General features: G+C 35.9%; 2 protein-coding genes and 1 long non-coding RNA gene across 4 annotated transcripts in view; 2 read left to right on the top strand and 1 right to left on the bottom strand.

Moving 5' to 3' along the window:
* The window catches only part of USP18 (ubiquitin specific peptidase 18), a 30,291-nt gene extending 23,972 nt beyond the window's left edge, over positions 1–6,319 (top strand). The window contains exons 7-11 of the mRNA XM_051963148.1: positions 1,316–1,411; positions 2,075–2,233; positions 3,514–3,636; positions 4,232–4,281; positions 4,937–6,319. Coding sequence (XP_051819108.1) covers positions 1,316–1,411; positions 2,075–2,233; positions 3,514–3,636; positions 4,232–4,281; positions 4,937–4,982 — 474 coding nt within the window. The 3' untranslated portion in view covers positions 4,983–6,319. The remainder of the gene's footprint in view (positions 1–1,315; positions 1,412–2,074; positions 2,234–3,513; positions 3,637–4,231; positions 4,282–4,936) is intronic.
* LOC127539132 (uncharacterized) lies at positions 2,223–22,973 on the bottom strand. Its single transcript, XR_007947850.1, has 3 exons — positions 22,892–22,973; positions 15,106–15,211; positions 2,223–2,321 (listed from the first exon to the last, which is right to left on the bottom strand). It is a non-coding gene; the product is annotated as an uncharacterized LOC127539132 (long non-coding RNA).
* The window catches only part of LOC127539131 (1,5-anhydro-D-fructose reductase-like), a 29,182-nt gene continuing 27,142 nt past the window's right edge, over positions 22,949–24,988 (top strand). Inside the window, exon 1 of one of the 2 annotated variants that reach the window (XM_051963150.1) lies at positions 22,949–23,090. In XM_051963150.1, coding sequence (XP_051819110.1) covers positions 23,052–23,090 — 39 coding nt within the window. In that variant the 5' untranslated portion in view covers positions 22,949–23,051. The remainder of the gene's footprint in view (positions 23,091–24,988) is intronic. The other variant, XM_051963149.1, reaches the window with a different exon arrangement.

The following is a 24,988-nucleotide window of genomic DNA, read 5'->3' on the forward strand; positions in this document are numbered from 1 at the left end:
CAACGATGCATTAGTGTCCCAGTTTTCCCACATCCCCTTCAAAATTCAGCATTATCTTTTCCTGTCATCTTTGGCTAGTTATTTTAAATAGTCTAAAACAATATTGGTTAATATGGCTGACGTATAGTGTAGTTTACTTTTTTTTCTCTTTTTATTAAATCTATTTTTAGCTTTACCTTTCAGATCAATCATTACTATCCCTACTTTTTTTCCAAATAGATTCCAGTACTGATCTTTATTATTATATTTGTTTGTATCTCTTATTTCCTATTTTTCCTGACTCCTCTTGCTTTACTTCTACCTATTACCAAGCCTTCTGATTATTTTCTCCTCCCTTCAAGGATCCCTCCCTTATCCTCTTCCTCACTCTTTGCCTCCCTTTTATCCCATTCCTCTTAATCTACACATGTTATCCCACTGGTTTTAATCTACACACTTTTCTGTACCACACCCCATATAATTCCCTTACCCTCTTATTTTTTATAACTTTAGATGACTTTTGTTCCCTTCTAAATGTATGTTATTCTCTCTAACCCTAATCTGACATGAGTAAGGTTCTCTTTAAAAATCCCTGCCTTATCATTTCCCCCAGAGTTATCTTTTATTTTTTACTTCCTTCACTTCCAAGTGTATCTTCTCTCTCCCCCATTAAATACAAAAGAGAGAAAAAAGTAGTTTAGTAAATTAACCAATACATCAATCAAGTCTGATCATGTATATGCATTGTTCATACCCATAGTCTTCATCTCTTAAAGAAGGTAGGAAGGTGAATTTTCTTAAGTATTTTTGGGGCCAAGCTCGTTTTTTTTTAAAAAAACATTATACAATATTCAGATTCAATTTTTTATTCTTTCCATTTATATGGTCAACATATATATATATATATATATATATATATATATATATGTATGTATGTATTTCCCCCTGATTCTTTTTATTTCAGTCTGTATTTAGTTTGTATGCTTCTCTGAATTCTTTATCAATTCTTATAATGTATTAATATTCTATTATATCCATGTAGCTCAATTTGCTCTCCTTTTTTTCAAATGATGCATATCTCCTTTGTTCTTCTCAGATTTTTACTGCTACATAAAGGGGAACCCATATTGTACCAAAGAGAAAGTGGTAGCATTAGGAATGCATTAGCATTCATCTTTCCTTAGCCCCCCAAAGTAAAGCTACTTGGTGAATGCCTCAGATTGGAGTTGAGGGGACTGGGCAGTTGTGAGGAAGAAGAGGAGAAATCTGATAAGATAGAAATCAAAACTGTTAAAGTGCTTGTCTGACGTGTTTCCCTTTGTGTCTTTTGTGACAGGAGGATTCCATACATTGTTTTTTCCAGCCCATGAAATTATCAGGCAAAAACAAATGTTTCTGTGACAACTGTGGGAAGTTGACTTGTTGGGAACAGGTAATTAATTTCGTGTGAGGGCCTGCATCCTTCTCCAGACTTTTTGTTATTCCAAGATTGTCCTTGAAGTTGTATGATGTTTTTGGGCTCAGGTAGAGTTTCCCTATAATCGCTTCAGGTCCTTGAGTTCATTCCATCTTGGGTCCCTGGACCTTGGTCTGAGTTTCTGAGCTCATGATGAGGGCAGGGGGACGATGTCAATATCAAAACTGAAACAGGGATTTTGACCACCAAATGTGGTCACAGTTCATCAGAGCACTTCATTCTTAAAAGAAAGGTGTTTCAAAGCAGGAGAATGGAGAACAATGAGGGACAATCCCTTAAAGGTTAGACTACTTCCATTAGAAATGCTGGACAAATTCCTACTATGACCAGAAAATAACAAATGTTTTTTGAATTAAATTTATTTAATTGAATAGAATTTCTAGTATAGTAAGCTGATACTGAACTTTCCTAAAATGCAAGAAGTAGGGGCTAATTTGTTGACAGCTAGGTAGATGTCCCATTGCTTCAATCTTGAGTCATCTTCCCAAGATAAATCGGTGGAATTAATTCTAATATTCGCATGCTGGGCTGACTTTTCATCCTCGCATCTTTCTTCATTTTTGATTTTCTTTCACTTCAGATTTTCACACTTTTGGTCTTCATGTTTCTACTTTTCAGACCCTGAAGATCACACATTTGCCCCCAATATTGACATTCCACCTCAGGCGGTTCTCCTCCACGAATTTCTCAGAGACTCAGAAGATCAACCATCCACTGAGTTTTCCCAAAAACCTGGTCTTTTCAGCAGAACAAGATTGGTGGGACTCTGAAGGACAGGTAGGGGGTACTGAGAACCCAAGTCAGAGAAATGATTCTTTTCTCCTATTCATTGGCTTGGCTTGGAGAACCTTGAAGATCTAGAAGCCTGTTAGAAAAGAATGGATCCACTCTCAGAAAGAACATCTTTGAACACCCGTCTTGGTCTTTATTCCCATCCCATTTACTCTTGGTTCAGTAATAATAGTTTCTGTTTAGAGAAAAGGAAGGGAATAAGCATTTATTAAGCAATCTACTATGTGCCAAACATTGTGCTAATTGCTTTACAATTATCTCATTTGATCCTCACAACAACCCTGCAGGTCAGTGCTATTATGATCCCCATTTTATAATTAAAGACACTGAGGCAATTAAATGACTTGGATTGTGAGTTGGATTTGAATTCAGGTTTTCTTAACTCTAAGCCCAAAGCTCTATGTACTATGGCACCACATAGAATTTTTTTTTTTTGTAGAATTTGTTTATAGAAATTAGAACAGGCAAGGGACAAAAAAACCTGTTGATTGTTTGGATTAGTGCATTCATATCATAAGCTCTTTAGTTACTGTTGGTATATTGTACATAGGAAGAATTTCTCTTTCTTAATTCCATTCCCTCTACTGATTTTAAGAAAATAGTCCCCATTTCTTTGAGGAAGATGATTATAGAAACTCTATCTTAGAACTTATCTTAGTTGCTTATCCACCACTATTTTATAGATGAGGAGAAGCTGATTATCTTCAGAAATTAAGTGACTTGCCCAAATTCATGTAGGTAGTAAGTGGCAGAACCAGGATCTGAGTTATATGACTCCAAACCCAAAATTCTTTCTATTCTAGATATGCTTGGAATCATGGATGCAATCGATAACAAAGAAAATTTATTGTTTTTAAAGGGACTGGAATTTTAAATTACTACAGCTATTTCTTAGTCCCTAACTTCCTAATTATTAATTTATTGATGATTAATTATTAATTAATGTTCCGACAGAATATTAACAACAACAATAAAAACATCAGTGGTAGCTAACCATTTATGTAATGCTTTAAAGTTTGGGTCAGTTGTTTATATGCTTTCTCTAAATTATATTATTTATAATGTGCTTTACATATATTTCACATCTTATTTTATCCTCACTATAATCCTAGGAGGGAAATGTTATTATTACCTCTTTAAAGAATGTAGTATAAATAGACAAGTTAATTCTTACAAATGTCATAGCCCTCCTATTATCCCCTTTACACTGTTGCCTAAAAATGTCATAGGGGTTCCACATTGTTCTTTGTTTCCTTCCTTCCCAGAAATATGAACTTTTTGCAGTGGTTGCTCACATGGGGACAGCCAACTATGGACATTACTGTGCCTATATTTGTAATTCTGCTGATGGCAGATGGTTTTGCTTCAATGACTCCAGTGTCTGCTGGGTGAGGAATATGACTTTCTACATTAGGTTAACCACACTTTCAGGACATTCAAAATAATTTTAATTGGAATTAGAGCATACTAATGGAATAGAATCAATATTAGATGGGTTCACGATACCAAAAAATGCTTTGGGGTCTGATTTTTGGAATTTGGGGGGTTCCTTTTGTGGTTTGGGAGACTTAAAATTAGGGTCTCTAGACCCTTTTGTTAGGAAGGCTCTTCTGCTGAATTTAACTGTTAGGAATAATTTCCAAAGATTTGAAGATTTAAATTCATTGTCCCTAAACTTTAATATATTTGAAGGAGCATCAGGAGAGACTGTGACAAAGAACTGCATCATATGTATACTAAGTGAAGTTAAGAACCACAGACTCAAGTATTATATATGATAAAGAAACTAAGCAAACTGGTATTATATGAGAAGAATCAGAAATGGCATTGCAGAAAGGACATTCTAAAATTGGATTAATTCCAGGGTCTTGGGTTCACTTGTGATGACTGAGGTGGGGATGAGCAAACCTGTGTTGTATAGGACCATGCTTTAAGCATTTAATAAAGTTGGCTATTTGACTTTATCTCTTTCTGTTCTTCTAGGCTACATGGGAAGATATCAAAAGAACTTATGGGAACTATTGTTTATATTGGTAAGAGAAATATTTGTTTCATCAATTGTGCAAAAAAGACTTGGCCTTTGCTATTGACAGTTAGGAATCTGAATTTTTTTGAGCAACAACTGGGCTGGGAACCTTATATTCACTCTTCCATTACTTTCTTTTTGTGTATTATAAAAAGGTAACCAAAAAAATAACCCCTCAAATAATGAATTGTAGTTGTCAGTTTGCTATGTTAACAAAATAGTGCAAAGATTTTTACCTTGTCTCTCTTCTATTAATTGGCCATATAACTCAAAAGATGATTTATTATACATACTATAAGTTTGTCTTTATACTTTATGTCCTAGAATAGAAAATAGTCTTAATCATTCAGAGACCAGATATATTTTTGATTGCCTATTGTATGGGGTGAATGTGAAAGAATAATTTAACATTGAAGTGGGACGGCTAACTTTATTATTTTTTTGGGAGGGGATGATTCTGGATTTTTAAGTGTGCCATTTTAGATGTAGGTTATAGTGCCAAAAGATGCAAATGAACAGGAGAGAAGCAATACTCCTTTAATTGCTGTATTACCAGTGACCATAAGAATAATACTTAGGAGATGGCTTGATTTTTGTCACTATCCCTTCCAAACTTTTGCATTAACTAACTAAAATGTTTCTCTCTATTCCTCTTTTCTTAGGGGAGAAACAGCTTATCTTCTGGTTTACATGAAGGTTGAGAGCTAGTTGGCTAGTTCTCCAGCTACTTCCACAACTATCAAATAATACCAGTTCTTTTCTAGCTTCAAAACATATTGACTTCCCAATTGCCTCAGCCAAAAAAAAATTAAGCAAAAGATATTGACTTTTTTTTTTTGTTTGGTTTTTGGCAAGGCAATCAGGGTTAAGTGATTTGCTAGGGTCACACAGCTAGTAAAATCCTCCTGACTTCAGGACCAGTGCTCTATCACTGCACCACCTAGTTGCCCTAAAATATATTGACTTTTTAAAAAGGACTCTTTATGTCTTCACTATTTATATGGCAATCAATTCCATGTATAGTTCCAGGAGAACTCAATCTTGGTGTGTGTCTATATAATTATGTTTATTGTCAAGCACAATTATTTATCAAATGTCATTGAACTTGATGTTACATCCTTCTTGCCTTCCTGTTTTCCTTCCTGTATTCTTCAGCACTCCTGCCTTCCACAAATATCCACTGAATACTTACTACACAAGAGATGCTGTGCTAAGTATTATGATTGATAAACAACTTCTTATCCTTAAAAAACTTAAAAAAGATACTGTCAACAGGCAATCACAACTTCATGAAACATGTGAGAAGTAGATTTATTACAAGAGGGATGAACATGTGTGTGGAACCCAAAGAATTCACAATCTATACAGAAGTTTGCATATCTATGATAATACAATAAAGGAAGAAGAAGAAAACACATCTCTACCTAAAGGGGCATGGCATGGGAGGGAGGAAAATGAAGTAAATGTGGGAAAAGGACAAAAGGGGAGCTTAGCTGAAGGGGAGGAGCAAGGTTATGGCAAAAACAACTTTCTTTTTTTCTTGGGGACCGTTAGATCATGAGATGGTCTGCTTATCTATAAGATTACTGGCTGCACAAGCACTTTCTCAGTCAGTCAACTGTTGACTGTCTCCTGTCTGGATTCCAAAGGATCTACAGGGAGTCCAGCTGGGATACAAATAACAAATTATGCCAGCTCTGGGTCCTGTATGTTTCTGGAAGATATGGCCATTCAAAAAGACAAGTTCAGGCGACCCCTTAATATTCCTTAACAGTAATATATCCCATCTCATGTTATCCAGTGTGGGAATTTTGCCATTTGTCTTGCCTTCCTTCTCTCTACCAGAACAACCACATTTTAGACCAGCCTCAACTGAGGCTGAGCTACCCTAATTATTGAATGTTTAAGTAAAAATTCATTTCAATCCACTATGTGTAGTTAGTTCTTGATTAAGCTTCATGTACTGTTCAGCGCTCCACCAGAAAATCAGAGTCTTGTTCTTGACTTTGGAATAATAAAATTGATATTATTATTGCATCTGAAAAGGGTTTGACAATTTACCTTCATTTGGCTAGACTCGATTTTTTTTCTCTTTTTTTATTTTGAAAAAAATTTCTTTATAGCATTATCCCTTGCACTCACTTCTGTTCTGACTTTTTTCCTTCCTCCCTCCATCCCCTTCCCCAGATGGCAAGCAGTCCTATACTTGTTAAATATGTCACAGTATATCCTAAATACAATATATGTTTGCAGAACCGAACAGTTCCCTTGTTGCACAGGAAGAATTGGATTCAGAGGATAAAAATAACCTGGGAAGAAAAATAAAAATGCAAACAGTTTACATTCATTTCCCAGTGTTCTTTTTTTGGGTGTAGCTGCTTGTGTCCATCATTGATCAATTGAAACTGAGTTAGATCTCTTTGTCGAAGAAATCCACTTCTGTTAGAATACATCCTCATACAGTATCGTTGTCGAAGTGTATAATGATCTCCTGGTTCTGCTCATTTCACTTAGCATCAGTTCATGTAAGTCTCTCCAATCCTCTCTGTATTCATCCTGCTGGTAATTTCTTACAGAACAATAATATTCCATAACATTCATAATCCACAATTTACCCAACCATTCTCCAATTGATGGGCATCCATTCATTTTCCAGTTTCTACATTTGGCTAGATTCAATTAACAAAGCTTAATTGCATGGCCATTACTTGCCTTTATATGCTGTGTTCCCTTGATAGAATGTAAGTTTTTTTTGAGGGCAGAGTTTGTCTCTCTTCGGCCTTTGTGTTTCTCTTGGCTAGCACTGTATATGGCACATTAAAAGTGATTAGTAAATGCTTGTTAACTGATGGGATGTATATAAAAATAAATACAATATAATGAAGTCCATGAAAAATACCATAAGAAGGTTATGAAAAGTGACTGGTTCAATCTGGCAAGATTGTGAGGTAACTAGATGCAAATGATAGGACTTGAAAAAAGAGAGATAGAAATGTTTGGACATGTATACATATATTTTATTTAATTTATACTTTAAAATATGTAACATGTATTGGTTAACCTGCTATCTTGGGGAAGGGGTGGAGGAAGGAGGGAAAAAGTTGGAACAAAAGGATTTGCAACTGTCAATGCTGAAAAATTACCCATGCACATAACTTGTAAATAAAAAGCTATAATAAAAAAAAAGAGAGAGAGAGATAGGAGCCTTTATCCAGTTCAATTATATACAGATATATGTGTGCATATGCATATATGTAATTATATATACATATGTGGATTGGGAAAGGAGATAGCTTTTTAAGTTTAATTAGAAAATATGTGTATGCATGCATCATGCTTGTTTGTGTGGATACATATAGCTATAGATAAATATAGTCATGTATCTCTATCTGCAAACAGTAAGTATGATAAGTAGTAGAATGAGATTTGGGCAAAGGGAAAGTTTGGGAAAAGTGCTTATTTAGTATCCTCTCTGAGTCCACTTTTCCATTTGCACTGGTAGGTTAGTTTCTTAGGTCATTGGGGTAATCCTAAGAGGCCATGACTTCTGTTATATTGCTCACAAGCAATAATATGCTTGTGTACTTGCCAGTAGCAACCAAGAAGTTGACATCAATTAGCTTTTACAAAAGGAATATTTTTTTTAAAGGTATAGTAAGTTCAGAAGCATCTGGGGCTGTTCTCTTTTGCATATGGGATTCCTGGGGACAGATAGTAGGATCAAACTAAAGGCAGATGATACAAAGTATTCTTCCCAAACCAGGGATACATTGTTCCCCTTAAAAACACAAAGTTTCTTTGGGGAGTGGATACATGTAGGGAACATATGGGAATTTTGGGTAGTGTGATTCCTAGTTCTAAGAGTTCTTTTCTTCATGTGGAGTCCCCATGGACGTGATATTGGTGATAAAAGAGTTGCTCCTTCTTCATTCAGCTTTACTTGCTCCTTATACATGGTGGAAAGGTCAATGACTACTTCAGTCATGTAGGTTTCTTGGCTACTGCTGCTACTGATTCCAGTGGACTCTAATACCAATTTCAATTGCTTGCAGAATCTCTGGCAGTTTTCATAAATCTCCTAAACCCACTGGACAATTCTCTTTTCAGGATACTCATTTACCAAACAACAGGAAAAAATCAATACAGAAGAAATAAAGGTGATGCGTTCATAGACTCATGGCAGGTCACTGGGGGAATATAGCTTACTGCTTCCCACCCAGCAACTAATAGTATTTCTATCAACTTTATCACCAGGAAGTAAAAAAGAGCAAAAGGGCTAAGAAAGGGGTTTATTCCGTGGAATGTTAATAAAGCTTTTAACAACTGGCTTTCTGGGGAAAAAAAAACAGGCATGATAACACATTTTAAATCTGTATTATTAGTGTTTTTGCCATCATTTTCTTAAGTCCAAAAAACCAACAACAACAAAAAAAAACTACTGATTTGTAGTATTTTTGCACTTCAGAGGTATTAATATTCACACTAAAAATTTAACAATCAACTCTTAAGAGCTAGTTTGATCTCCAGCATCTTCTTGGACATATTTATCTTTTTGCTTATAACCACAGTTTTAGTTTATCAATCATTCTGACTCCTCATCCAATGAGATGATTCCACTCTAAAGTAGCAGCCCATAGGTAATGTGTGGCCAGAAATAAGCCCATCAAGATTCTCATTCTGGAGAGCAATCTGGAACTATTTCCAAAGGTTATAAAACTGTGCATACCCTTTGACCCAGAAGTACTGGGTCTGTACCCCAAGGAAATCATAAAGGAGGAGAAAAGATCTACATGTGCAAAAATGTTTGTAGCAGCTCTTTTCATGGTAACAAAGAATTGAAAAAAGAGTGAATGCTCTTCAATTGGGAATGGATGAACAAGCGGTGGTACATGAAGGGGTAATGGAATATTATTGTCCTATAAAAAATGATGAACAAACTGATTATAGAAAGGCCTGGAAAGATTTACATGAACTAATGCTGAGTGAAATGAACAGAACCAGGAATACATTGTACATATTAATAGCAAGAATGGGTGACGATCATGTATGAAAGGCTTGGTTCTTCTTAACCATTCAGTGATTCAAAGCAACCCCAATAGTCAATGTACAGAAAATGTCATCTGCAACCAGAAAAAGATTTAAGAAGACTGAATGTAAAGCAACACAAGCTATGTTCACTTCTTTTTTCTGCTTTTTAATTTCTCCCATTGTTTTCTCTTCCAAAATGATTCATAAAGCAATGTGTGTTAAAAATAAATAAGCTTCCCCTCCTCCAAAACAAAAAAAGATTCATGTGTTGGTTTGTTACAGGTGGAAAATATTGTGCTTGCTCTGTATAAATCACCAAGAAGCGAAAGTTGGAACCTGTTCTAACGATTAAGCTCTCATTGGTCACTCTCTTTTTACCTAACAGAAAGTTGGAGGAAAGTTTTATTAAATGTGTGTAATTTGAACTGAGTCTTGAAGGGAAGAAATGGATTTAATACCAGAGATGTAGAAGAAATGTTCCAGGTACGAAGGACACAATACATTAATGCACAGAAGCAGAAGAGGGAAGATTGAAATTGAAATACATCTAGTTGTACAGTACAGTAGAGTTGGAAATTAGAATCCACAGAGTATATGAAGGTAGAGACATACAAAATAAGACCAGAAAGGCAGATTGGAACAGTTATGTGTAGGGCCTTAAAACACAGATGAAAGAATTTATATTTTACTCTTTAGGCAAAGGGGAGCTAGTGAAGTTTTTAAATAGGGAAGATTAATTCTGCAACTTTATGAAGGGCAGATTTGAGGGGAGGAAAGGGCTATTGTGATCATCTGGGTGAAAAGCCTATAGCAAGAGAAAATAAGTACTTGTGTCTTCTGACCAATCATCCATCTGTTTCCATAGCAGAGGTATTACAGATTTCAACATGCCTTTGATGAGTTCCCTTATGGTCATTCATAATGACCACCACCCTCACTCAGATCCTTATCAATTCTTACCTGGATTATTATCATAGTCTCCTAAATGAACACTCTCTCTTATGTCTCCCTACTTCTTTTGGCATGCAGTTGCCAGAGTGATTCTCCTCAAATGCATATCTGACCATCTCACCCCATTATTTCTTCAATAAACTTCAGTGACTCCTAATTATCTCTAGGTTATTCCACATGATGGGAGATAAGGCACATGGAGAAGATATCATATATAAATATGCACTTGGCTCTCTGCCAAGCCTTCCCACCCACATCTGAGTGGCACTACACTTTTGCTTAAGGTCTCTTTTTTTTTTTTGGATTGACTCTCATTCTTGATCCCAGGAAGTACTAATGTGTGGAAATTATAGGGAGTGTATTTTTTTTTTACTCAAAAAAATTCTCTAATTACATGTAAAACCACATTTTTTTTTTTTTGGTTATACATGTACATTCATTTTGTACTTATTTCCATGTGAATAATATTGGGAGAGAAAAATCAGAACAAAAAGGAAAAACCATGAGAGAAAAGAACCAGAAGACAAAAAAAAAAGGTGAACATAGCATGTGCTGATTTTTTTATTATAACTTTTTATATACAAAACATATGCATGGGTAATTTTTCAACATTGACCCTTGCAAAAGTCTCTGTTTCAATTTTTTACCTTCTTCCTCCATCCCCTCCCCTAGATGGCAGGCAGTACCATATATGTTAAATATGTTAAAGTATATGTTAAATAAATATGTGTATACATATTTATACTGTTATCTTGTTGCACAAGAAAGATTGGATTTAGAAAGAAGGTAAAAATAACCTGAGAAGAAAAAACAAAAATGCAAGCAAACATAACAGAAAGAGTGGAAATGTTATGTTGTGTTTTTTTATACTCATTTCCCAGTGTTCTTTCCCTAAGTATAGCTGGTTCTGTTCACTGGATCAACTAGAACTGATTTGGATCCTCTCTTTGCTGAAGAGAGCTGCATGTGTTGATTTATATTTGGTCTCCAAAGTCTCTCACTCTGTATTTGGATGGCATTTTCCATTCAAAGTTTATTGGGATTGTCTTGGATCACCAAACTGCTGAGAAAAATCAAATTTATCACAACTGATCATCACAAAATCTTGTTATGAACAGTGTTTTCCTGGTTCTGCTTGTTTTGCTCAGTCAGCATCAGTTCATGTAAATCTTTCCAGATCTTTCTAAAATCAGTCTGTTCATAATTTTTAATAGAACAATAATATTCAATTACTTTCATATTTCATAACATATTCAGCCATTCCAGTTAATGGGCATCTATCCATTTTCCAACTTTTTGCCACCACAAAAACATGTGCATCCTTTTCCCTCTTTTATGATCTTTTTGGGATATAGACTCAGTAGTGAGACTACTGGGTGAAAGGGTATACACAGTTTGATAGTCCTTTGGGCATAGTTCCAAATTGCTCTACAGAATGGCTGGATCAGTTCACAACTTAAGGAAATGTATTTCAGCTTAATACAAGGAAAAATTTCTAAAAATTAGAATAGACCATTTAGAGGAAGAATAGGCTGACTTGGGAGATATGTCCTTGGACATTCTTTCATTGCAAGCTTAACAATTAATCAATCAATATTTATTATCTTCCTCCCCAGACACTGTGCTAAGTGCTGGACCACAAGTTGAGTCTTATTTAGAACTTGAAGGGTCCCTTCCCCCCAAATGAGCTTAAGCTCAGCCCTGTGATATATGAGAAAACTGAGATAGAGATCAGGTGGCTTCAAAAGTGCATTTAACTAATATCAAAGTTTAAAAAGGGAAAAAAAGGAAATAAACTACAGTATGTAGTACTTGTAGGATTTAACAAAGAGAGAGATTATAGGGAAAGCTATAGAAAGGAAAGTTTGGGAAAGAAAACTATATTCAGGAAATTGAATATAAATAAACTGGAATTCACATCAGGGTTCTTTCTTTGAACCATGCTATCATGTGGTAGAGGGGATTCTTACTTCAGGCAGGGGTTACACAAGATAATTTTTGAGTTCTTTTCAAACTCTGTTTGTAGAAAAATTATTTTCTTAAGAAGATTTGATTTTCGATTATAGAAGACATAGGTAATACAGTCAATAGAGCACTAGGCCTGGAATCAGAAAGACTTGAATTCAGATCCAATCTCAGACGCTAGCTGTGTGATCCTGGGAAAGTCACTTAAATTCTATTTGCCTTGGTTTGCTCAACTACAAAATAGTGATAATAACAGCATTCACCTTCCAAAATTGTTGTGAGAATCAAGTGAGATAATACTTGGGAAGCATTTAGCACAGTGCTGGCTCATGGTAAGCATTATATAAACACTTCTTCTCTTCCTTCACCTCACCCTCCTTCCTCTGCATTCCCCTTCCTTTCCACATTATAGTTCCTTTTAGGCAAAAGCAAATTAGCCACTTGACCAACTGACATTTTATTCTGTGTTAGCAATTTTTAATCATTAACATTTCTCTCTTCATTGTTCTTTCAACTTTCTCTTCTTTTCTCTTTCCTTGGTCAGACACTTAGTAAAAGAAGGATGCATGCAACATGGTGAAAGTAAATTATTAAATCATGAAAGGCCTATTATTTGCTAGGCCCTACTACACTAAGCACTGGAGATCCAAAAAGAGTCAAAATATAGTTCCTGCCCTAAAGGATATTAGTATCTAATAGGGAAAACAACATGAAAAACAAATATATACAGAGCAAGCTATATACAGAAAAATAGGAAATAATTAAAGGAGGGAAGACACTGGAATTAAGACATGTTAAGGAAAGCTTCCTGAAGAAGATGGGATTTTAGTTGAAACTTAGATGAAACCAGGGAGGTCAAAAGTTAGAGCAAAATTGGGAGAGAATTCCAGCCAGAGAAAATGCCCTAGAACTAGGAGAATGATGAACCAAAATTCTAGAAAAAAGAGAATATTGTCGAAATATTGACACAGCCTGCTTGCTGGATTTTAGCATCCAGAACTTGTCCTGAACTTGCTATAACAATAATCTTTTGCACTCAGGATGATGTCACCTTCTGACGAAGATGTGTTTCTAGCATCAGGTGTTTGCTGAGGAGTTTAGCTCCTCCTATTTCCCAGGTACATCCATCATACATTCACAATCCCTGTTTCTTGTCACTGATTGGTACTGTACTCCAATCCATTACAGAACTCTGGTTCTGAACCCTGCAGAATAGGCACAATCATCAGGACTTGAGACACAATTACAGAGCCCATGGGAACAGTAACTCAAGACCTAAAAATGATTACATCATAATCCAGCCCACTAGTGTTATATAAGATTTGGTTCAGCATATCAAACCCTCCTTTTGGTTGGGGGGAGGAGGAAGGAAATTCCATTTGCAAACACCATTTTCCTTAATCTGAAATTGATTAAATTTCTGTTTGTGTCCTGATTCTCCTGTTTCTAACCTGCTTTGTGTGGCTCTGGCTTCCCACAGGTTGGAGCCTGATTCTAGTCAGACTGACAGTATGAAGGGAGAATGATTAGCAGAGTCAAAAGCCTGCAGAAAAGTCAAGGAGAAGGAGGACTGAGAAAAGGCCACTGGATTTGGCAAGTAGGAGATAGAGAGACACTAAAAGTTTCCTTTCCCTAGCTTTCCCTATAATCCCTGTTTTTGTTAAATCCTACAAGTACTACATACTTTGGGTTATTGCTTCCTTTTTTAAACTTTGATATTAGTTAGGTTATCTATTCAAAGTGTATTTTCCCCATACATTATAATTTGGAGGATGGATATAACAATATCTTAGCAACTTTTTTAATGTTAAATTTTATTTTTTCACTTTTCCAATATTTCTCCCTGCACTGAGAAATTAAAAAAAAAACACAACTGATTACAAATATGTATAATCAAGCAAAATTACAATTCTTCCATTCTTCATATCCAGAAATAAAATATAATTAATTTGCACTGAGTACATCACTTTTCTGTTAGGAAATAGGTAACCCACTTTATTGAGTCTCCTAGAATTGAGTTTGGTTACTGCTGATCAAAGTTCTTAAGACTTTCAAAATTGTTTTTCAGCATAATATTGTTGCTATTGTATAAATTGTTCTAGTTCTGCTCACTTCACTCTGCATCATTTTGCACAAGTCTTCTCAGAGAAACCATCCCCTTCACCATTTCTTTCAGCACAATGGCATTAAATAATATTCACATACCATAACTTGTTCAATCATTCCCCGATTGAAACACACCTTTTTAGTTCCAATACTTTGACTTTGCAAAATGACATTTGTTTTTAAATATCCCTAGAGGGTTGATTATCCCCGCCCCCCAGCTCCCCACTGCTTTAGAACCAAGCATCTTTTAATAGACCCTCTCTCTTCTCTCTCTCTTTCTCCACTACTCTCCCCCCTACCCCCAATCCTTATACTTATTGCTGTAGGTTATATAGGATAGCTGGAGGGAATAACATTATCTCTGATTCTCTTCTTTTCTCCCTCTATACTACTTCCCTTAGTAATCTTATCAGCTCCTATGAATTTAAATATCATCTCTAGCTGATGATTCTCATCTAAAATATATATATAGATGTATCTATTCTATCATTCTATGTATTTCTTTTAAAATCCTCCAATTGCAAGTAAATTTTAACATTAATTTAAAAATTTTTGAGTTTTAAATTTTCTCTTTCCTTTCTACCTCTACCTCATTCTTTGAGAAGGCAAGCAATTTGATCTGGATTATGCACATGAAGTCATATTTCCATAATAGCCAAGTTGCAAAAGAAAATACAAAGAGAAAAATAAAGAAAACTTTTAAAAATGTGCTTCAGTCTGCATTAAAAGTTCATCATTTCTCTTCTAGGAAGTGATTTGTACTGATGTTTCTCAATCTTACCTCTCCTGACTCAAACTCTGCTGAGTTACTGATCTTCCATCTCCAAATGCCTTTCAGACAAGATAAGGTATTATACTTCATTGCATTTCTCTCCATTTGGAAACAGCTAAATTTAGAAACATCCAAAATAAACATGGCTTAGTAGCAGGTCACAGGTTCCAACCCCATAACCTTTATGACTTTCTCACGAAGACATTAGTAACAATCATTACATAACTTTGCCATAATTAAATTATAGGTTTATATAGGATTTAACCTCTATATCTTATTATGCCTTATCCTATGCAACTGGGCTTTCAAGATGCTATAGCTTTTTATTTACAAGTTATCTGCATGAGCAATTTTTCAGCATTGACAATTGCCAAACATTTTGTTCCAACTTTTCCCCTTCTTCCTCCACCCCTTCCCCCAGATGGCAGGTTGACCAATGCATGTTAAATGTATTAAAGTATAAATTAAATACAATATATGTATACATGTCCAAACAGTTATTTTGCTGTACAAAAAGAGTTGGACTTTGAAATAGTGTAAATTAACCTGTGAAGAAAATAAAAAATGCAGACGGACAAAAATAGAGGGATTGGGAATTCTTTGTAGTGGAAGAACTCATATACTTTCACGACCATATACTAATAATTGTCTTCTTAATTAGCTCATTAGTGCTATGTGTTCTTATTCTTATACTCACAACAAAATTAACCCATACCAGCACCATGGACTGCCAAGAAGTCGAAACTATTTGAACAATCATACGTCAGTTATCCTTGTCCTAATTGCCTTCCTATCCCTACACATCTTATACATGATAGAAGAAATCATTGATCCCTACTCACAGTCAAAGTCATGGGCCATCAATGATACTGAAGCTATGAGTACACTGACTATGAAAACCTTTCCTTTGACTCATACATAGTACCTACCCCACATTTAGCCCCCGGCCAATTCCCACTATTGAAGTAGACTAGGTAGAGTAGTTCTACCCATAGAACTTCCAATTTGAATGCTAATCTCACCGGAGGATGTACTTCACACTTGAGTGGTCCCCTCTCTAGGACTCAAATAGGACACTATCCCAGGATGACCCTAACCTCCCCTTGCTCTGGGGTTTATTATGGGCAACGCTCAGAAGTTTGTGGTTCCAACCACAGCTTCATGTCCATTGTATTAGAAATATCCACTCTAAAATATATGGAAAACTGGTCACATATGATGCAGACATCTTTGAGAAATTAACATAATACTTAAATATTACCAGAGTTTAATATCTCCTCAAAGTCTATGCCACAATTAGACACATCAACTTGATTCTACATAGCTGGCTTCACCCTATTCAGTGTTTTCTGCTCATTTCAACTCCAGATCATTGGTAACAAAATAATTTATATTTATCCACCAGAAGAAATATTCAAACTTCCAGAAATTCTGTTCCCCTGAGAGAAAAAATGAACGAAAATCTATATGCTCCTTTCATCTGCCCTACTATCATAGGCATTTCCACCCTACCTATTATTATCCTATTTCCATGTCTAGTCTTTACAACGCCTAAGCGCTGACTCCCAAACCGAATCCAAATTCTATAAATTTGACTTATCCGCCTCATCACCAAGCAAATAATATCAATACATAAAAATCTTGGTCGATCATGAGCCCTTATACTTATATCCCTAATTCTATTTATTGCAACAACAAACCTTCTTGCTCTCCTTCCCTACTCATTTACCCCTACTACACAACTCTCAAATAGTAGCAAGGCCATTCCACTTTGAATAGGAACAGTAGTAATAGGCTTTCACAATAAACCAAAAGTCTCATTTGCTCACTTCCTCCCACAAGGCACTCCAACACTCCTAATCCCTATACTAATTATCGAAACAATCAGCCTGTTTATTCAACCACTAGCCTTAGCAGTATGTCTAACAGCCGGCCACTTCCTGATCCACTTAATCGGTTCAGTCCCTTAGCCCTCTTGTCCATCAGCATTGCACTGTCATCAATAACATTCATCATCCTCTTCCTTCTCACCATCCTAGAACTGGCCATAGCTATGATCCAGGACTATGTCTTCACATTACTAGTAAGCCTCGACTTACATGACAACGGTATAGTCCTCTTCATCATGTCAGAAGTCTTCTTTTTTTGTAGGTTTCTTCTGAGCTTTTTACCACTCAAGTTTTTCTCCTGCCTTAGAATTGGGAGGCTGCTGAATAGAGTAGGAATTCACCCACTAAATCTCTTAGAAGTCCCACTGCTAAATATGGCCATCCTGCTCGCTTGGGGCGTCTCCATCACATGAGCCCACCACACTCTTATAGAGGGAAACCACAAACAAATGATTCAAGCCCTATCAATCACTATTGCCTTGGTGTATATTTCACAACCCTTCAAGCCATAGAATATTATGAAACACCATTTACCATCTTGATGGTATTTACGGCTCAACATTTTTTGTAGCAAAGGGCTTCCATGGCCTTCACGTAATTCTGGGATCGCTCTTCCTAATCGTGTGTCTACTCCGACAACTCTTTTCCCACTTCACATCCACTCACCACTTTGGCTTCAAAGCTGCTGCCTGATACTGATACTTCATAGACGTAGTCTGACTATTCCTATATGTGTCTATTTACTGATGAGGCTCGTATTTCTCTAGTATAATTGGTACTACTGATTTCCAATCATTAACTTACGGGTAAAAAAAAATAATAATTAACCTAATCCTAACTCTCCTGATCAACTCTGCCCTAGCACAATCATCGTTCTTATCGCCTTTTGATGACCACAACTCTACCTGTACCTGGAAAAATCTAGTCCCTATGAATGCAGGTTTGACCCCTTAGGCTCTCCCCCCACTCCTATTCTCATAAAAGTCTTCCTAATTGCTATTACATTTCTCCTATTCAACCTTGAAATTGCCCTCCTTTTACCACTACCCTGAGCCATCCAATTACCAACAACCAACACTATGCTTGCCCTATCGTACTCCCTCATCATCCTTCTCATAGGCGGTCTAGCTTATGAGTGGTTCTAAAAAGGTCTTGAATGAACCCAATAGGTTTTTAATCTAATTAAGATAATTGATTTAGGCTCATTAAATCATGGTTCTACCCCATGAATGCTTCCTATCAACCTAAACCTAATTATGGCTTTCCTGCTGGCCCTTGTAGGAGTCTTAATCTATCAATCTCATATAATATCTACTCTCTTATGCCTAAAGGGTATAATGTTCATCTTTATGACCCTCCTGATTACCTACTTCCACATATTCTCAATATCCATAACCCCTCTAATCCTACTGGTCTTTTTAGCTTTCAAGGCAGGCATTGGCCTTGCACTACTGGTCAAACTCTCTGGCACTCATGGTAATGACTACATTCAAAACCTCAACCTGCTGCAATGCTAAAAATCCTTGTATCAACCTCAACCTCTATACTTACCCCACTAACCTGATACTCCAAAAAACCCTGAGTAAGAACCAATACGACAGCCCACAGCTTCCTAATTGGCATCTGAAGCCTAACTCTTCTCTACCATAACTCTAACCTAGGCTACAACTCCTTCTCACTAGATTCTCTATCAGGACCACTCCTAGTCCTATCGTGTTGACTTCTTCCACTGATGATAATTGCAAACCAAAATCAAAACCTATATGAACGCATCCTAACCTGAGGCCTCCAAATAGTACTTCCACTTATATGTGCCTGATGGTTTGCCAGCCTGGCAAATCTAGACCAATCCCCTACCATTAACCTATTAGGTGAACTAAGAGTAATCATAACCTTATTCTTCTGATCTAACTTCTCCCTTATCCTCCTAGGTATCAACACAGTAATTATTGCCCTTTATTCACTCCACATTCTAATTACCTCACAACCAGGTAAATTTACTTATCCAACCAACCTTCACTGGAGAACATATGCTAATGGCACTCCACCTCCTACCCTTCCTAATTACTTCCATCAACCCCAAATTCATCCTGGGCCCTACATATTGAAATATAGTTTAACAAAAACATTAGATTTTGAGTCTAAACTTAGGAGTTTAAATCTCCTTATATGCCTGAGAAAGTTACAAGAACTGCTAACTCTTGAACCCAAGCCTAAAACCCATAGCTTTCTTACTTATTTTAAAGGATAATAAGTCATCCGTTGGTCTTAGGAACCAAAAATTTTGGTGCAATTCCAAATAAAAGTAATTAACCATCTATTAAATTCTTCATTTTTACTATCTATTATCATACTTTTCCTCTAATCTATAACATTATTTTCCTACATAAAACTAACAACTTCCCCACACTATGTAAAAACACAGTTAAACTCGCTTTCTTTATCAGCCTCATCCCACCCACCCTCTTCATTTACTCAGGACAAGAAACCACAGTCACTAACTGACAATGATTCTCAATAAACACTTTTAATCTAACCATAAGCTTCAAACTAGACTATTTCTCCATTATCTTCATCCTGATGGCACTGTATTGGTTGATCCTAGAATTCTCAACATGATACATACACGGCAGATTCCAACATCCACCATTTCTTTAAATACCCAATCACTTTTCTAGTTACCATAATTATTCTTGTCTCTGCAAACAACCTATTCCAGCTTTTCATCGGATGAGAAGGCGTAGGAATCATATCATTCATACTCATCGGATGGTGATTCAGCAGAACCTACTGCCGTCCTATAGGCCGTTCTCTATAACCAAATTGGCGACATTGGCTTTATACTAACTGTAGCATGACTGATAATCAACAGCAACTCTTGAGACATCCAACGCATCTTCCTAACAAACATCAATACCCTGGCATTGCTGGGACTTATCATCGCTGCAACCGGCACACCTAGCGTTCTTCCATATTTATACACACGCCTTCTTTAAAGCAATGCTCTTCCTATGCTCCGCCTCTATTATCCACAGCCTCAATGATGAATAAGACATCTGCAAAATAGGGGGCTTACTTACACTTCTCCCAAAATTCAACCTAATAATACTATAGCCCAACCCCCACAGCCATACAACAAAGATACCCCACTTCAATCCTGACCCACACAATAATTACCTAACGAATCAAACAACTCAACAGCTGTGACAACCTCAACTTCACCCGACATCATATACCAAATTACTTCTATTAACAAAGTAAGCAACAACATATTAAAAGCTACTGGATTCCTCACTCAACTCTCTGGGTACTCCTCAGTAACCATAGCTGCAGTATAACCAAACACCACTAATATTCCTCTTAAGTAGATCAAAAAAACAATTAACCTAAAAAAGTATTATTCAAACTTATAACAATTGTACAGCCTAAACCCCCACTAGCTGCAAGATTTAAACCTCCGTATACAGGAGAGGGCTTAGAAGCAAAAGCAACAAAGATAATAAGAAAATTACTATCATTTCCATAATAATTTTAGTATGGATTCTAATCATAACCTATGGCATGAAAAATCATTGTTGTAACTCAACTACAAAAACTAATGACTAACCTACATAAAACCCACCCAGTAATAAAAATCACTAGCCACTCATTCATTGATCTTGTACCCTCTAACATTTCTGCCTGATGGAATTTTGGATCTTTACTGGGAGTTTGCCTAGATATCCAAATCCTGACAAATCTATTTCTTGCCATACACTACACTACACCTCTGACACCCTAAGTGCCTTCTCCTCAGTAGCCCACATCTGCCTCGACTTCAATCATGGCAGACTAATCCGCAACCTCCATGCTAATGGAGCCACACTATTTTTCTTATGCCTGTTCCTGCATGTCTGCCACGGTATCTACTATGGATCCTACCTCTAAAAAGAAGCATGAATCATCCGAGTAATTCTCTTCCTAACTGTTACAGTCACTGCTTTCTTAGTATATGTACTCTTCTGAGGTGCCACTGTAATCACAAACCTTTTGTCAGCCATCCCCTACACTGGGACCACCCTGGCAGAATGAATTTGAGGGGCTTTTCAGTAGACAAAGCCACCCTCACCCAGTTCTTCACATTCCACTCCATCCTCCCATTCATTATTATAGCACTAGCTATCATCCATCTCCTTTTCCTCAACAAAACAGTCTCTAACAACCCTTCAGGCATTCAACTCAGACAAAATCCCATTCCTCTTTTACTACACCATTAAAGATATCCTGGGCCTAATCCTATTTCTTCTTGTACTTCTTATTCTAGCCCTGTTCTCACCAGACTTATTAGGAGACCCAGACAATTTCTCACCAGCCAACCCCTTAAATACCCCTCCTCACATCAAATCAGAGTGATACTTTCCATTTGCATACACCATCCTCCACTCAATCCCCAATTAACTAGGCAATATACTGACCCTGCTAGCCTCAATCCTAATTCTCCTAATCACTCCTTTTCTCCACACAGTCAACCAAAGAAGCACAATGTTCCAACCAGTATCCCAAACGCTATTCTGGATCCTTACTGCCAACCTGATCACACTCATCTGAATTGGCGGCCAACCTGTAGAACAACCATTTATCATCATAGGCCAGCTGGCCTCTATTTTCTACTTCTTACTCATCATTGTCCTCATACCCCTAGCAGGCTTATTTGAGAACTATATATTAAAACCTTAGTGAAGAGTCAAAGTGATTTAATCAAAATACTGGCCTTGTAAGTCAGTAATTGTGGTGTTCTCTTCTTTTGTATAATATATATGATGGTTCTCTGTGGGAGCAGGTTTCTTGGAGAGGTTTCTGGAGGCAGCCTTAGTTTCCGTTCAAAGTAATAATCACCTCAAATACAGCCAGGAGTTAAAATCCAATCTTTTATTGTCTCTTCCAAAATAGCCCAGTTAGTTTTCTTAGAGGCCTATCTCTCTGCTTGGTTCCAAGAGCTCTTGCAGCTTCTCTGCCAGCTTCTGCCTCCAGCTCAACTCCGACTCCTGGCTTCTCAATCTCTAACTGACGCTCCCCTCTCAATCTTTTCAACTGAACTCTCCTGACTGAGCTCAACTGTTTTTATGCTCTTTTAGAGGTGTAAACTCAAAGGTTGACTCCTCCTCTGAGAATGGGATTATGGGAGGTGTGAATTTGGATATCTCATACTGAACCCTGAAATCTCCCAAAAGTGTGAACTAATGTGTGAGCTAATGTGTGAACTCTCAAAGATGTTAATTTAAGCATTGTTTCTATCAATTCCATTGAGTTATCACCTTGTTTCAAGTTCTGGCTCATAACAAGTAATGAAGGTACACCTCTTCCTAGGACACATCAGGAAGAAGGCATTACACCCCACCATCAATACCCAAAGTTGATATTCTCCTCAAACTACTTCCTGCATTTCATCAAAGAATTTTTTTTCAATTAGTTAACGAATTTTAATTTGATATTATCTCAGTATTAAATTTTTTTTGCAAAAAATTTATTACATAATATTTATGCTACAAGACATACTTATACATAGGACATTCATATATATTCCCCTCCCATATAAGCATGTAATTTACATATTATGTATAAACAAATATTTATGTATATAGAGCATACATTTATAGTCCTCTATCATATAATAATATACATATTAAGTAAACATTACTAAATACATTAATATAAATATTGCTAATAATCATTAAATACATGCATATCTTTAACTAATATATCTCATATAATACATAAGACATAATATGTTGATGTACATGAACATAACATCCATGAAAGATGATCAATAAAGCTATTTCCTCTAGCAGATTATCACCCTTAGGAATAGCTTTATCCTCCCCTCACGAGAGATCAGCAACTTTAGATCAGAGTTAACCACTGCTTACCAGCCAACCAGAAAAACAGAGGCCAAAGTAGAAGAATGAATAAATGAATCAAAACCCCAATAGCCTCCAAACAGCCTATCAGATAGCATTTAGCGTTGTATTGATTCCAGAGCTGCTGGAGTTAGTTGCTCAGTGATCGCCTGTATCAGCCTGAAACAAAATGGAGAAAATCCCTCTTTTGGGTCTTGGCACCTGGAAGGTAAGGGATATTTCCATTATTCGGGGAAAGGGAAGGTTAATCTGACTTGGAAGCAGGAAGCTCTCGGCTCTTGCTTCACTTGGTCGGCTGAGATTAACAACGAGTTCCCTGGTCACGCATGTTTACCTTCTCTGTCAGTTTTACCTCTGATTACCCGTGCAGGCAGCAGATGGATTGTATTTCAAAGTCTCCTCGGTCCCTGCTTATCTGTAACTTTATTTATGTGAAGTGTTTTGTAATTGTGTTTATGTATTATTTAATCCTGTCCATAGTTATTTAAAATGAAATTTCTCTTTATATCTCTTCGTGCAGTAGTTTATTATGTATAGAAATCCTGATGATTGATGTGGGTTTATTTATATAGACTGAAAATCTGCTGTAGTTGTTAGTTAATTCAATTATTTTTTAGTTGACTTGGGTTCTCTAAGTGAATCAATTTAAAGGGTGATACCTTTTTTTCCTTCTTATTTCCTTCAATTTCTTTTTCTTATCTTATAGTTAATATTAAATAATTATGGTGAAGCCATTACTTTATCTCAACCCCATCTTGTTGGAAAGGTTTCTAGCCTATTCTTATTACACTTTATATTTTTGCTTTTAGATAGATATTACCTGTCATTTTAAAGAAAGTCCAATTTATTTATGTGCTTTTTTGTGTTATTAGACATTTTTTTAAAATGAAAGAAATTTGGTAATTCTATAAAGAAATTTTGATATTACTAGACTTTTTATTAGATATTTAATAATTCTACAATAAAGAAATTTTGATTTTTGTTTCCTAGTGTTTTTAACAATGATGTTGTATTTTGTCAAAAAACCTTGTCTATATTTATTACAATAATCATATGATTTTTATTGGTTTGACATTAAATATAGTCAATTATGATTAATAGTTTTCCTAATATCAAGCCAGTTCTTCATTCCTGGTATGAAGTGAGTCTGGTCATAATAAAATATGATCTTTGTGATATATTGCTCCTTCTTAGTATTTTATTTAATTTTTTGTATTAATATTCATCAGGAAAATTAGTCTATAATTTTCTTTCTCTGCTTTGACTCTCCCTGCTTTAGTCATCAAGAGCATATTTGTTTCATAGAAGGAATTTAATAGGATTTCTTTTTTACCTATATTTTCCCCAAAACAATTTATTTAGTATTGCAATTAATTGTTTAAATATTTGGTAGATATGGAATTGTAAATCTATCTAGTCCTGGGAAATTTTTCCTTTGAAAGTTCATTTGTGACTTGTTCAATTTCTTTTTCTAAGATAGAGTTATTGCTTTTATTTCATCTTCATTGGTTGTAAATTTGCCTTTTTATTTTTGATAATATTCATTTTTTAAGAAATGAAATTAGCTAATGGCTTATCTATTTTATTAGGTTTTTCTCTCATAAAAACAGCTTCTAGTTTTATTAGTTCAATTTTTTTAAACTTTTAAATTTGTTAATCCCTCTTTTGATCGTTAGGATTTCTAGTCTGATATCAGGTCCAATGGGGAGTTTAAATTAGTTAGTTGTCTAGTTTTCTTAGTTTGTTGCCCAATTCATCAAACTCCTTTTTCACTCTTTTACTGATGTGTTTCCTAAACAATATTTGGCAATATCCCACAAATTTTTGTATGTCATATCATTGTTACCATTAGCTATAATAAAATTATTGTTTTCATGATTTGTTCATTGACCACCCATTCTTAGGATAAATTTATTGAGTTTCTAGTTAATTTTTAATTTATATTTCAAAGTCCTTTTATTGAATGTAATTTTTGTAGCTGTGCTTCCAAAGTTTGTTCTTTGCCTGGTGCAAAGTACAGCTAGTACCCACCTTGTGAATCGTTGGATCTTTGACCCAGAGACTGGGTGATTAACAAAGCTGCCAGCTCCCATACCCAGTGCTAAT

The sequence above is a fragment of the Antechinus flavipes genome, chromosome 5 (genome assembly GCF_016432865.1).
Source record: "Antechinus flavipes isolate AdamAnt ecotype Samford, QLD, Australia chromosome 5, AdamAnt_v2, whole genome shotgun sequence".
Classification (NCBI taxonomy): Eukaryota; Metazoa; Chordata; class Mammalia; order Dasyuromorphia; family Dasyuridae; genus Antechinus; species Antechinus flavipes.